This window comes from Danio aesculapii, chromosome 19, assembly GCF_903798145.1.
Source record: "Danio aesculapii chromosome 19, fDanAes4.1, whole genome shotgun sequence".
Taxonomy (NCBI): domain Eukaryota; kingdom Metazoa; phylum Chordata; class Actinopteri; order Cypriniformes; family Danionidae; genus Danio; species Danio aesculapii.
In genome coordinates, this window is record NC_079453.1 from 9574832 (window position 1) to 9590155 (window position 15324).

At 37.2% G+C, this 15324-nt stretch overlaps 2 protein-coding genes across 8 annotated transcripts in view; both read left to right on the plus strand.

Annotated features, from left to right (window-relative positions):
- Positions 1-5119, plus strand: part of tuft1b (tuftelin 1b) — a 37032-nt gene extending 31913 nt beyond the window's left edge. Inside the window, exon 10 of the mRNA XM_056479268.1 lies at positions 360-5119. Coding sequence (XP_056335243.1) covers positions 360-408 — 49 coding nt within the window. The 3' untranslated portion in view covers positions 409-5119. The remainder of the gene's footprint in view (positions 1-359) is intronic.
- A 5108-nt stretch (positions 5120-10227) lies between these two features.
- Positions 10228-15324, plus strand: part of ubap2l (ubiquitin associated protein 2-like) — a 43857-nt gene continuing 38760 nt past the window's right edge. For 4 of the 7 annotated variants that reach the window (XM_056480458.1, XM_056480461.1, XM_056480460.1 and 1 more), the window contains exons 1-4: positions 10280-10442; positions 12016-12153; positions 14554-14631; positions 15068-15178. In XM_056480458.1, the coding sequence (XP_056336433.1) occupies positions 12058-12153; positions 14554-14631; positions 15068-15178 (285 nt within the window). In that variant the 5' untranslated portion in view covers positions 10280-10442; positions 12016-12057. The other 3 variants (XM_056480463.1, XM_056480464.1, XM_056480459.1) reach the window with 2 other exon arrangements.

Below are 15324 nucleotides of genomic sequence, written 5' to 3' on the forward strand. Positions count from 1 at the left end.
AATGTATTATATTATATTATATTATTCATTCATTCATTTTCTTTTCAGCTTAGCCCCTTTATTAATCCAGGGTCGCCACAGCGGAATGAACCGCCAACTTATCCAGCACATGTTTTATGCAGCGGATGCCCTTCCAACTGCAACCCAGTTCTGGGATTTTATTTTATTTTATTTTTTATTTATATATTTATTTTATTTTATTTTTTTTTTATTATGCAAAGCATGAGCAATAAAAGAAAATGCAAATATAACATTTCCAGTAGTACTACAATAGTTGCAATAGAAGTAAAGCAACACATTTTAGAAGTAGTTTACTCTTACCCAAATTAAAACTTTTTCTTCTCTCGTATTACATCAAGCCCAGGAAAAAAGCCTCTGCCATTCATGCTGGCCAGGATCAAGAAATGAATAACAGATGAAGATTTCTGGAGGAAGAGAGAGAGAGACTGAGTAAGAGACACTGCAGGAGAAATAAAAAGCTTCTCTCCTCATCCTTCAGTTCAGCACATGAGTAGCACATCAGGTTTATTATGTATATAAGAAATATCATTCTCTGTATAAAGCACTTTTCTTTCTCTCTTCATTGATCTGTCACAAATCTTTTTTTTTCTTAAAGGGACAGTTCACCCAGAAATGAAAATTCTGTCATTATTTAGTTGTCCTTTACTACATTCAAAAAATGATTTTTGCTGCTTGTTCAAACTATTTATTTAAAATGAGCAACACAATTCTTAAAGGTCACCTATTTTACCCCTTTTACAAGATGTAAGATTAGCCTTTGATGTCTCCACAATGTGTTTAAGTTCAACTTAAAATACCCATCAGATTATTTATTATAGCCTCCAGAATCTGCCCATTTTGGAGTCTGAATACATTGTAGCTGTGTTCTGTAGCCTGTGGCTTTAAATGTAAATGAGCTGCTTCTCCCCGCCCACCGTTTCCACATGCTTGTCTGGTTCTTATGCTTTTCGTCAGATAAACAGCAGTCAGTGACAGACTCGGATGAAGCTGAAATACAGCTCAAAAATACCAAGGAAGTTTTTTATGTATTTGTGAAAGAGTTTATTTAAGCCTTTCTGAAATGATGAGTCTCACACAAATGCCGTTTGCAGTACGAACTAGAGGTCTGCATTCCCGACCAGGACCCAACCAGATTTCTTGCAGCGTGGGAATAAATTTCCAAATAAAACGTGGTAGTGGTCGGTAACTCTGGTCTAATTTAAACGGGAGCGGGCAGCCTAACTATATGGCGCTCCCGAAAGATAGATGGAGAGAGAGAGAGAGAGAGTGTGAGAGCGCGCATCCGCCATTGTGCTGTGTGTGTGTGTTAGTGAATGAGAAAGAGCGCATCCCAGTATATACCTGCTGTGTGTATAGAAATAATGCTGATATGATATATGCAATACAATCGGTAGTTAGCACATATATTGAGTGGATATGTTTGTAAATCTGACTTTGAAAGAGTCAGTGCCTCACCAGCCACAAACCTCACTGCAGGTCACTGTTTAAGGCGGCACTCATGTCACAAATGTCACAAAACTGACATTTAGCGTACAATCTTTGCACAACCTGCAGTTTTATCTGTTATCTCTCTCTTTTGGTAGCACCCAATTTTAACGTGAGATTTTGGAAACCAGATGTAAATTTAGCGGGAACGGGCGGGTCGGGCAGCGGGTGAACAAAGGCTGAATATACAGCGGGAGCGGTCAAGTACGGAATAAAACCTGGCAGGAGCGGGCGGTAGCGGGACTAAAGTTTCAGTCCCACACAGACCTCTAGTACACACACACATATTAGTATTTACTGACACTATGCGGCCATGGTGATTACATAAATATTTATATATTGTATATATCTATGGTGGTGATTATAGCGGTTAAGAATATCATAATGATTTTACTGTCTTTATTACAAACATGCTCTGTTTTAAAAACATTTTAAATTTATAAAACTAAAATCACAAAGAGTTGTAACAAATATTTTAATCCCAGTTTATTTGCAAAAAAAATGTTCTGTGTACACGTGTACATGTTATTATAGAAACATGGCGCCTGTCAATCACTTCGGTGGGCGGGGAAAACCACACTCCTACGTCATGTTGCGGTGGCCCTCAGATTCACTGGGATTTGGGTCCTATTTTAATGTCAGGAAAGTAAAAAAAGAGACTTGTTGGGTTTTAATCACTCCAATATGCCTGTGGACATGCTATATATATATACGGTTCTGTCCAAACAGCTTCCAAAAGATGATTTTTATGATAGGTGCCCTTTAAAGAGCCCATATTATGGGTTTTTGAAAATGCCCTTCCATGTAGTGTGTAACACAGCTCTAAGTGAAGTGAAATATCCAGCTAAGGCTTAAATCTGTAAGTGTACAGTGTTTAAAACTATTGATTCATCTATAAAAGAGTCGACTCATAGTGCTTCAAACGAGTCGCCTTGATAACGAGTCATTAGGTGTTTCGCGATGACGCAGCCACGAAACACAAGCCTCGCCAGTAGTTACGCGCGCAAACCAGGGAGATTTGAAACCTGCGGCCCCGCCCACTAACACAGAAAAAACACTAGACACACACACACAGACGCCGCCGGTCCAATGAAGTCACGCTGTGCTCAGATGGATAATATTGACAGTCTCTACCCAAAGATGAGTTGTTAACCTGGTACAGTACACGCGGTTACTCTTTATATTCTCTTATCACATGTAAGCCACGTTAAAAACGCGACGCGTGCCGCTTTGTTTACGGATTTAACGTTAAAGGCTTTTGTGAGCTCGCGTTCCACTGCCGTTTGTCGTTGCTATGGCGATCGATCGTAAGCTAGGAGACTTGTGTCACTTTCCCTAGTTCTTCTGAGGAGCGTTGTGTGTGTGTGTGTGTGTGAGAGAGAGAGAGAGAGAGAGAGAGAGAGAGAGAGAGAGAGAGAGAGAGACTCGCGTCGCTTTCCCTAGTTCTTCTGAGGAGCGTTGTGTGTGTGTGTGTGTGTGTGAGAGAGAGAGACTCGCGTCGCTTTCCCTAGTTTTTCTGAGGAGCGTTGTGTGTGTGTGAGAGAGAGAGAGAGAGAGAGAGAGAGAGAGAGAGAGAGACTCGCGTCGCTTTCCCTAGTTCTTCTGAGGAGCGTTGTGTGTGTGTGTGAGAGAGAGAGAGACTCGCGTCGCTTTCCCTAGTTCTTCTGAGGAGCGTTGTGTGTGTGTGTGAGAGAGAGAGAGGGAGAGGGAGAGAGAGAGAGAGAGACTCGCGTCGATCTCCCCAGTTCTTCTGAGGAGGGTTGTGTGTGTGTGAAAAAAGCCTTACACTATGAAGCGCGTGTGCACTGTGACTACTTTTATATAGTTGATTACCAGCTGGGCATTTCACTCTGTCTCGTGCTAACGCCTGTCACTGTCGACCAATCGCAGCAGGCTGTCATCGGTCCAATCAGCGCAGATTAGCTTCGCGCTGAGGAGGGGGTTGGGAACAAATGAATCGCTGAACGATTCATATGGGAGTCGTTGGGATAATTAGGTAAAAATAAATGCAGGTTATAAGACCATCAAAGTGTTTTATGACCTTGCATGCATATTAGACTGTTGTTGGAGACCCTTACAACCTAAATATGACCCTATTTCATGTATAATATGGGCTCTTTAAGATTTAGTTTGGGGAAACTTAAATATTTTATGTTCAATTTGTTTTGTTTTCTTGATTTATTTGTGTTGGGACAACATGAATGAAGTGTGTATTCACAGTGTATTTGACTTTCATTTTCTGTTAAACACAAAAGAAGATATTTTGAAAAATGCTGTTGCCTTCCATAGTAATTTTGTGCCTTAAGTAACCAGCATTCTTTTAAATATCGTCTTTTGTGTTTAGCAGAGGAAAGAAAGTCATGAAGGTTTAAAACCACATGAGGGAGAGTAAATGATGAAGTCATTGTCTATTATTTTTGGGAGAACTGTCCCTTTAAGGAAAGACACAGCAGGCGAAAAGGGTAAAAATGTACTAAAACTTGCCATACCTCTTCAGTTGATTGATTACATTAAGAATTGCAAACCTTTTGTGTACAAGTTTTGTAAACTAAATCTAAATATTCAATTTTAATTAATTATGCACTCATTTGCATACATTTCTAGCCTATTGACGTCATTTGTAATGTGTTTACTTTCCATACTTTTCAGTTACAAGAGTGTGTAAATGTGTCTACAGAGGGGATTTTGGGAATCTCTTTTATCACTCCATGTTTTAGAAAGTACTTACAGCCAGAAACAAAGATTTGACTATTAAAATGGTTGTATACAGGTGAAGTCAGAGTTTTTATCCCTCCTGAATTATTAGCCCCCCTGTATATTTTTCCCCAGTACAGATATATGCATATACACACACAAAAACTGTGAAATGAGGTGCATGTAAATGCAGCTGAAGTACATATTTCTAGTCGGTTGCAGGAGTGAAAATGGCCTTCTCAAAACTGACATGTTTATTTCTTGCAGTGTCTCACCTTAAAGGGACAGTTCACCCAAAAACAATTTACTCACACTCAAGTAGTTCTAAACTTGGAATCTGTTTCTTCTGTTGAACACAAAATAAGATATTCTGAAGAATGTTGGGGGGAAAACGATCATTACCAGAACCTAAAGGAAGACAATGGCTGTTTTTCCCAAACATCTTCCTTCCTGTTCACCAAAAGAATGAAACTCCAGCAGGTTTGAAACAAATGGAGGATGAGTAAATGATGATAGGTTTTTCATTTTAGGGTGAACTGCCCCTTTAGGAATCTTCATTGTAGCAGTAGATATGATAAGTCTGCTTGTACACAATCTGATGATGCAGCTGTCGTATGAATATTGACAGACAGACTCACAGCCAATCACAATTTGATCATGCCGAAATCTCAAATAAATCAACATACATGCATACTTGTGTTCATAATGTACTCCCTATAGTTCCCTTTGGAAGGTGTTTTTGTATTTGGTCTGTTACTGTATTCAGTGCTAGCACTCCATCCATCTTTTACTAAATGTGAACAATGCTGTAACTGCAGATGGAATGATTGTACTACGCACATTTCTCTGGTATTGTATTTTACCTGGTGTATGTATTTATCTTAAGGGCTAATGAATAAAAAGTATTTAAGATTGCTCACAGTGATGTTATTTCTATTTTTATGGGGAAATAATTTGTCACACTATATATACAGTTAACTTGATGTCTCTTTTTAAATAAGATTCGGCAAATATTCTGCTTTGTCATGTAAACTACTAAATGTATTCATTAAATGCTACAGTGCAACTACATTTGCAATCATTTTTTTTAAAATGATTAATGGTTAATCTTACTTTTACTTGCATAAAACTCAAATGATTGCTAAATAAATCACTCATTAAATAAACGCTCAGTAATCCCTCATCTAGTGTAGTAAATGAAGACATTTAGAGTATTTTACTGCTATATCTAAACTGCTGGATACTGGATATCTAAACTGCACATGTACGCTTACGGGCCATTAGGTACACCGTACTAGTATCGGGTTGGACCCTTTTTGCCTTTAGAACTGCATTAATCCTTCATGGCATAGATTCAACAGGGTACTGGAAATATTCCTCAGAGATTTTGGTCCATATTGACATGATAGCATCACACAGTTGCTGCAGATTTGTCGGCTGCACATCCAAAATGCAAATCTGCTGTTTTACCACATCCCAAGGGTGCTCTATTGGATTGAGTTCTGGTGACTGTGGAGGCCATTTGTGTACAGTGAACTCATTGTCATGTTCAAGAAACCAGTCTGGGATGATTCGCGCTTTATGACTTGGCATGTTATTCTACTGGAAGTAGCCATCAGAAGATGAAGTAGCCATAAAGGATGAGTCAGCAACAATACAAAGGTAAGCTGTGGTGTTGACACGATGCTCAATTAGTACTAATGGGCCCAAAGTGTGCCAAGAAAATATCCCCCACACCATTACACCACCACCACCAGCCTGAACCATTGATACAAGGCAGAATGGATGCATGCTTTCATGTTGTTGATGCCAAATTCTGACTCTACCATCCGAATGCTGCAGCAGAAATCGAGACTCATCAGATCAGGCAATGTTTTTCCAATCTTCTATTGTTCAATTTTGGTGAACCTGTGTGAATTGTAGCCTCAGTTTCCTGTTCTTAACTGACTGGAGTGGCACCGGGTGTGGTCTTCTGCTGCTGTAGCCCATCCACCTCAAGGTTTGACATGTTGTGCCTTCAGAGATGCTCTCCTGCAGACCTCGGTTGTAACGAGTGGTTATTTGAGATACTGTTGCCTTTCTATCAGCTCGGTCCAGTCTGGCCATTCTCCTCTGACCTCTGGCATCAACAAGGTATTTGTGCCCCTAGTACTGCCGCTCCCTGGATATTTTCTCTTTTTCAGACCATTCTCTGTAAACCCTAGAGATGGTTGTGCGTGAAAATCCCAGTAGATCAGCAGTTTCTGAAACACTCAGACCAGCCGGTCTGGCACCAACAACCATGCCATGTTCGAAGTCACTTAAATCAACTTTCTTCCCCATTCTGAGGCTCAGTTTGAACTGCAGCAGATCATCTTGACCATGTCTACATGCCTAATTGAGTTGCTGCCATGTGATTGGCTGATTAGAAATTTGCGTTAAGCGGCAGTTGGACAGGTGTATCTAATAGAGGCCGGTGAGTGTGTGTTCTTAATGAATAGTTAAATGCATAGTTCACCCAAAATGTAAAATTCTGTCATTATTCACTCACTCTCTACTTTCACAAAACGGTTTGACTTGCCTCTTTTTGCTGAACACAAATGAAAATATTTTGAAGAAAGCTGGAAACTTGTAATCACTGACTTCTGAAATACTTCACTATTTATTAAAACTGGTAGCTTGTTCTCGTACTTTCGCCCATGTGGTGTAGGAAAATGTGGCTGTTTGACCTGAGCTGGGAAAAACTTTAGTGCAGGCTTCTTGCGACATCTAGTGGCGTGTCTGTGAATTACATTATAGGGTTTTACCATACTTAAAATTGACTAGTGAAACAAATGTTTTTTGTATTTTACTTTAATTTTAGGCAAACATTAAAATAAAACAAAACAAATAATTAAGTACTTTAATATCATTAGACGGTCATCTATTGTTTATATATATTTTAATAAAAACAAAATATTACACCTTCACTCTGAAACACATTTGATCAGATTAGACATTTATATAATGTAATGTAATATGATATAATGCAATATACTTTAATAGTCTCAAAGCTGTGTTCACTGTCAAACAGTGATCATTTCAGGTATTGGCTGCACTAAAACAAATGATACTGTCTTACATAAGAAATAGTGCTGCACAATATATCGTTTCAGCATTGATATCGCAATGTGATCATTCACAGTAGTCACATCGCAGGGTATGCAATGTTGAGTTTGTATCACAATTTATCATTTTCATGTGCTTTTGATGCCTGTGATTGTGTAATGATTTTAAAAGCATTCAGGTATAAGACATTGTACCATTTTTGATCCTAACTATGTTTAACTTTATTAAATTATGTTTATTTTCACCATTCAGTTAGTGTACTTGAATGTTGTTAGACGCAGGAAATGATAAAACACTTTATTTCAATTGTATCTTGTTCTTGATTGTATTTTTAGATAGTTCTGCATGAAATATTCTCACAACACTTGCAAATACAGAAATGCACTGCAAATAGCACAGACCACAACGAAAAACGTGTTTGGGGACCCCAAAATGTTTATAGATTGTTTTTTAGACTTTATGGAGATGCAGATAGTAAACATTAATTCATCAATATCTGACCAAACACTTGCATGAAAATACAACACAGAAATCTTAAATCTTTTCAGCTTAAAGTAACATTTAAAGGCTTAACTAGGTTAATTAGGTTAACTAGGCAGGTTAAAGTAATTAGGCAAGTTATTGTATAATGATGGTTTGTTCTGTAGACTATCGAAAAAAATTAGCTTAAAGGGGCTAATAATTTTGACTTTAAAATGGCTTTTAAAAAATTAAAACTGCTTTTATTCTAGCTAAAATAAAACAAATAAGACTTTCTCCAGAAGAAAAAACATTATCAGACATACTGTAAAAATTTCCTTGCTCTGTTAAACATAATTTGGAAAATATTTAAAATAGAAAATAAAAAATTCTAAGGGGGGGCTAATAATTCTGACCTTAACTGTATATTGCAAACTAATAAAATATCACAATGCTAGATTTCTCCAATATCATGCAGCCCTAATAAGAAATGTGAAATTTGATTAATTCATGTTTATTCATATTGAACAGCCATTTTTTAATGGCATTTAGGCTGATTTAGGCATTTATCTGAAATGTGTCTGTATTTACTTTACATTTAGATTGAAACATTTGGCGATTTTTTTATTTAAAGCGACTTACAAATGAGAACAGATCAATGCAGCAAATAACAAATGAATATGTAAATAATATGATTCTTGTTAGTTTAATCTGAGAGAGAAATAAAGGGTGAGGTGTGTGTGAGTGAGAGATTTCATAGACGGTAAGATTAAGTTTTTAAGGAAAAACAAAATAGAAATTGAAGTGATTTTAAATGTTATAATTGAAAATCATTTTAATATAATAAAACTGAATATAGATCAAAAAGAGTTGGTGTAATTTTATTAATAAAAATTGAATGGAGATCAGAAAGTGATAGAAATTAAAACCTTTTTAACAACAACAAAAGCAGAATATTAAATGGATTACAACATGATGTGGACTGGTGCACTTTTTAATAAATAAAAAAGAATTGAAAATAGATTAGAAAGGGATTTTCTAATAAAACTGGTATACTAGAAAATACATTTTAAACAGTGGTGTAGTCCTTGCTATACTCACGTATACTCAGTATGCCTACTTTTTTCCACGAGCTGTTTGAGTATTACGACTTCTGAGGATCATACCCTCGGTATACTCACTTGTTTCGGTGATTAAACGTCCCTAATTTATGTGTATTCGCATCTCCTTTAACGGTATACCAAATGGTTTTTAACTCGCATCTTAATTTGTTGCAGTTGGTGCATTTTTGTTTAACTTGCTCCATTCCTCACCCCCTGACGACTGCAGTAACTGTGAGAACAATTCGTGAGTTTTTCGAAGATCACAACAAATCAGCTGAATGACTGATATATATATATATATATATATATATATATATATATATATATATATATATATATAGAGGCTCATTTACATTTAAATACAATCTCCAGATCTGCTGGGCTCACTATTACCTAAGCATAAATCATTGAATTGGGATTAAAATGAATAAATTTGTTTAAATATTTGTCCTTTTTAAATGAATAGTTCACCCAAAAAAAAATTAAATTGTCATCATTTACTCAGTCTTTACTTGTTCCAAACTGGTTTGTCTTTTTTTATTCTGTTGAACACAAAAGAAGAAATTTCGAAGAAAGCTGGAAACCTGTAACCATTGACTTTTTTGAAAGTCAAGAGTTACAGGTAACTGATCTTTAGTGTATATATATATATATATATATATATATATATATATATATATATATATATATATAAAGGTGGTGTACTATTACCCACCCAATCCAAATTTTAAAAGTATAGGCAAAGTAACGATGAATGTCAATGTTTCTTTTCCTATACTTTTAAAATTTGGATTGGGTGGGTAATAGTACACCACCTTTTTTTTAGGACTACACCACTGATTTTAAACACTCCCCGAAATAAAGGTACGCGAGCTGTCACAGGGGTGGTACATTTGTACTCAAAGGATTGATATTTGTACCTCAGAATTTTAAGAGGTACACTTTTGTACTTTTTAGGTACTAATATATGTACCTTTGAGGTTTTAATATGAACCCTTTAGGTACAAATGTGTAGCTTTTGAAAAGGTACCACCCCAGTGACAGCTCTCGTACCTTTATTTCTGAGAGTGAAGTGTGTTAGGGGACAACATGTATTTTTAAATAAAAAGATAGAACAGATGTTACTTTTTTTTTTTAATTGGTGCAATTAAAAGTAAAATACAAAATACACGAGTTTTTATGGTACAAATGAAATGTAAACATGAGTAAATAAATCATTACTTCAGTACAATATCATTACGATAGTCAACTACAGCTAGGGGGTAAATAATGTTATTACATAACTGTGTTTAAGTTGTTATATATACATGCGTACGCTCTCGTCACGTGGTCGGGCTGTGCGCGTGCAGCCGCAGTGGCTGTGATAAACCACGTGACGCGGTGATCCGGGTGTCAGTGTGGAAGAGAAACAGGTAAATTTTGAGTCTCTCGCTTATTGTCTGCGCGAGTCGGTTCGGCCTTGTTGTCGGCTTTGGGGAATCGATTTAAGACGCGAAAGAGTTCGTGTTTTGTTTCCGTCTGATTAGGAGGTCGGTATTAAAGCCTCCTTTGGTCGGCGTTATCTCCACATTCTAACAACCAGCCGGGTCTTTGGTCAGTACTTCGTCTGTTGTTCATTTTTATCAGTTGGGGCCTGTAGGCCTCCGCTAAGCCTCGGTGTCGAGCGTGCAAATGAACCGACGTGAGTGCGCCTCACTCCGGGGGGGCGTGTGCATCCCAGTTAAAGCAAACGCAACAAACTATCTTGTCGATTGATGTATTTAGATGGTACTAAGTCAAATATTTTACTTTAGATGAGAGACTATATAGTTAAGTAGTCTCCGGGAAAGTTTGATTTTTAGGTAGCAGCATCACGATGCACGAGAACCGGCCATGAGGTTATGAGAAGCGGCCAGAGCGGAAGCCGCTCATCATCCATAGCTTGTCTTTTTAATTCACTTTACATAGACTAAGACTTATGTAATGATGTATGTTTTCATATCGGATCATTAGTTCTGCATGGTTGAGTTTATACGAGTTGCTTTTCCAAGGCCCATCGCCTAGACTTGACAATCAGTCCATCATCTCTGATGATTTATATTATTAACTCGTTTATAATAGCTCACTGTTTTGCTTATTCCGTTGTCGGAAGGTCATTCTGGGATTATTATAATGTTGATCTACTGTAAAGCACTAGCGGAAATGTAGGTTACCTGTTGGATGCATATTTTACAGCTTGATTGGATACTTTTTAAGGCAGAGGGCGATGTTTTTTTTTATTCCGCTGTATGGAATGATCATGAAGTGCCTGTGTTTCTATATACTATAATAACGTATCTGATGTTTTATTTAATTTATGAACTAGTGTAATAGTGGACAAGAAAAAAAATGTTATCGTTCAGATCTTTGATGTTGACATGTCGTGCCTACACTTTCACCAATAAGGTGTGAGGCTGTATTCACGTCTCTAACAAACTGACATGCATCCTCACCCAGTTCAAAGGCCGCTGAGCTTGTTTTTATTAATCTTGTCCGTTAAAACCCGTCGTCCGTCTGTTTTCCCGCGGCGGGTCCCGCGTGTTTCTGATTCTGTGCGCCTGCTAAAGTGCGCAGTTGCTTTCGGCCACCGCATGCCCTGCATTTCCTCATGCGCAGAGCTGCTACGGTGGACTGTGTGGTATAACCACATATGCAGCATTTCACAACTTGCGTCAGGTGGATTGCTTTTGGTGTCGTTTATGAAAATACGGGGCGCTGTGCAGTGTTTTAAAATGTTTCTTCAAAAATCGATGATGAGGATGTGCCCCGGAAGCGTGCGCATAATGTAGCTGACCTGTTGCGGCTTGACTTGTCAACAGCGAGTTTTAAGTCTTGTTTTTCACGATCCGTGTTTGCGCAAAGTTGCGAAATTCGCGGAATTTATTTTCTGTCGGTGTTCTTGGAAAGTTGGGTCGTCTGTTAATGGGCTAAGCGCCATGGCATGTGACGCTGTTTACTTCCAGTTTTGGCTCATCAAAATGGCTACACAAGGTGTAGCGTGTTTGCATGCATGCAAGTGTAATGTTAATATGGTGTACATGGAACACGCGATGCTTTAAGACTGTTGTTTTAATTTTAGAGCGCTTTCATTAACATCAACTGTTCGTTTCATTAACAGTTTTAATGTCTTCCCTTCTCTCTCTTCAAGGTGATATTCCTTTGTAAATACTGTTATTTGTATATACTGTAAATGATGACTTCAGTGGGCGGAAGCCGGACCCGGGGCAACTGGGAGCAGACGCAGGGTCAGACACAGAGCCAGTCACAGCACAAGCAGAGGCCCCAGGTCAGTACACACACACACACTTATAGTATTTTTAAATAATAGTGTTCATCTAAGTCATGGTCCACTAAAGGCAGTTTACACAAGTGATGATAACTATGATAATCATTTTTTTTTGTTAGTTTATGCATAAGCAAAAATAATGAATCGAGCATATGTCAATGCATATTGTATTATCTAATCGGTCGGCCTTTGATATCATTCCCTTCTATTCCTTTCTGATGCAAAGGCACAGAAAAGTAACCCTTCAGCCTTAACTGGTTAACATGTCAAACTTATCATCTTGAATACTTTCTCTCATTTTCACTTTTAGTAATTACAATAATTGTTTTCCTGATCTTGACACTTAAAGCTCTTAATGAGTGAAGTAATTTAATATTAATAAGATTGTTTTAAACTTGTAACGTTGTAGAAACGATAAGTCTTAAAATTCTGAATTGGGTGTCTTTTTAATATATGCTTTTTGAATTAAGAATATAACTGTGGCACCGTTTTATGGGTGGTTTTTATATGACATTCCAAGCTGTGTCATGATAACAGCGCTATTTATTTTTTTGTAAAAAAAAGAAAAAAAAGGTGGTTATCTATGGCACCCATCAGACTGAAGGTTTTGCCTCGACTCAGTCACTCTGTATGTTCTACTGAATTAAATTAAGGGCTCCAGGAATAAATCAAAATCTATGTCCAAGCAAGTGCGAAGTCTGACCTATTTTGCCTCTGCTATATTCTGATTATTTATTTAGACTTTTTTTTTTAAGGTAAAAGATTGTCAAACCAGCATCTAGACAGGATAAATGTGCCCGCTAAAAACACTTTGAAAGTACTTTAATAGGGCTATCACAAAACAACCAGTTTTATTTTGTTACATGGTTTTGAATTTTTTACTTTTTATTTTAAGAGACAGCAATTTTTTTGCTGACTTAAAGGAATTATTTAAATATTTTTTTTATCAAAATAAATTATTTAACAATAAAATGACAAACAGCAATAAATATAATCCAATTTAATCACTCAAAACAGTTAAACTATGCATTCAAGAAATGTTATTTGTAAATTTCAACAGTTTTTGCCATGCAATAGCCGTTAATGCGGATATGGTGCTTACTCAAACTTGTCTTTGACACAAAAGGATTGTTAAAAAAAAATCAGATTTGAAAGAAGTAACCTGTAACTAACATACATGGGCTAAGTAGATAGATACATCATAGAGTGAAGGTAAAATTAAGAAGCCACTTTATGAGTTTAAAGACATTCAGGGGTGTTGAAGTCCTAGTCAAATGAATTCGACATCACTGTGGTAATTGATGCTGACATTGCATGCTAAAAGAATTGTTACACCATTAACAAGTTGTAATTTATGAGCTTGTTGCATTGAAGTTCTGTATTGTTCAAAATAATGGTTTGTTTCTGACCATATAAACATTCACTGTGATAGTCAGATGCTCTAAATGGGGTAAGCTGCTAATGATTTTAGAGTTTTGGGTCTAATGCACATGACTTTGTTCATATTATAAAACGCTTTTAAATGATTGTTCAGTAGGGCTGTAAGATTAATAAAGGCTTTTTTCTCTCCCCTCTTCCACATTTTGCCACTTCTAGGATATCTCCAGAATGTGCAGTCAGATTGAGCAGCATCTATTACACAGAGCCATAGTTTGATAAGGCGCACAAATCAAATTCTATCTAATCGGTTGATAATGTCATTGAGATGATTATTCTTTGATAACGACAGCTGTGTTTGCGCAGCTTCTCCGTGAACCACAGCTCTGTGGTACATGTTGCATGTGAAATTACCACATAATTAACATGGTTTTACTCAACTCACTTAATAACTTCAGTCAAGTGTTCTCCTCCTGTGAGAGAGTCCAGTAACTGTGTTTATTAGTCACGCTGAATCAATGAAAGCGGCTAAATTGTGTATTCAGCAACATTGTGTATTTAATACAAAATTGTGGATTCGCTATCAGGAATTCCTAGGGTTTTTTTTGTGGGTAATGGAGTAGGTTTTGTACTTTTGGAGTAGGTTTATTTCAGATCACACTGTGCTTCCCTGACAAGATGTGCATGACAAATAAAGCTTTGCTCAATAGCATTTGCGAATTAATTGCCCAGCCCCATTCTTCGAATAAATATGAACTACTTTAACACAGAAATGAAGTCATATATCTATTAATGTATAGCAGTTGTTATGGAGATCATTTTCCTCTTCCTCGTCCATTTTTAAGTTTTTGGCTCAAACTCATATCAAAATAGTTTCCGCATAGTAAAAATGACTTCTGAGGTAATTCATGTCCATTTTCTGACTTTCTATTTACCATAATTGCAATACTTATGTGAGGGAAGCATAAGCCTTTCAACAGCCTTGATTATTTTTCTCTCTCTCTCTCTGTTTTTTTTATTCAGGCCACCGCTGAGCAGATCCGACTCGCGCAGATGATCTCGGACCATAATGATGCAGACTTTGAGGAGAAGGTCAAACAGGTGAGTAGCAATTGGTTCAAAGCACTAGCAAGATGTACTTTATTCTACTCAAGATTAAAGTGCTCCCTTCAGTAAAAAAAAAGTCCTTATTTGGAAAATGATTCAACTATTTTAAGTATCTTAAGTTTTTTTTTTTTTTTTTTTGCGTCTGTTACCTGCAGTTTCATTCTAGCTCACTTAAACTCGATGCACACAGAAATTCTCTCAGTGCTCTCTGTGTAGCGCTGATGGGGACCATCTGTGCTAGAGTAAAGCTTGAGCTGCTACCGGATGCTCTCTCTCAGTCTCACTCTGAGTTGGAGAGCAACATAAGGCTCAGACAGGGTTTCCATCAGCCTCCTTAGTCACTTCCGTTTTTCTTATTGCCTTTAAAAAATACATTCATAAACCCACATGGCGTTTACATGCTGCTTGTTTCTTTTCATCTGATTTCCAGCTGGTTGACATCACAGGAAAGGATCAGGATGAGTCCATGATAGCGCTTCATGACTGCAATGGAGACGTCAACAGAGCCATCAATGTCCTGTTAGAGGGCAGCCCTGACACTGTGAGTTCAGGCTTGAGCCTGTGTTTTAGTGATTTCTAACTTTAATCATTTTATATGCTTCGTCTAAGTAATTAAGACAACATGTAGAGTTTGTTATATTGATTCAGGCTGGAGTTTAGATGTGGAAAGGCTTGTTCATAATAGAA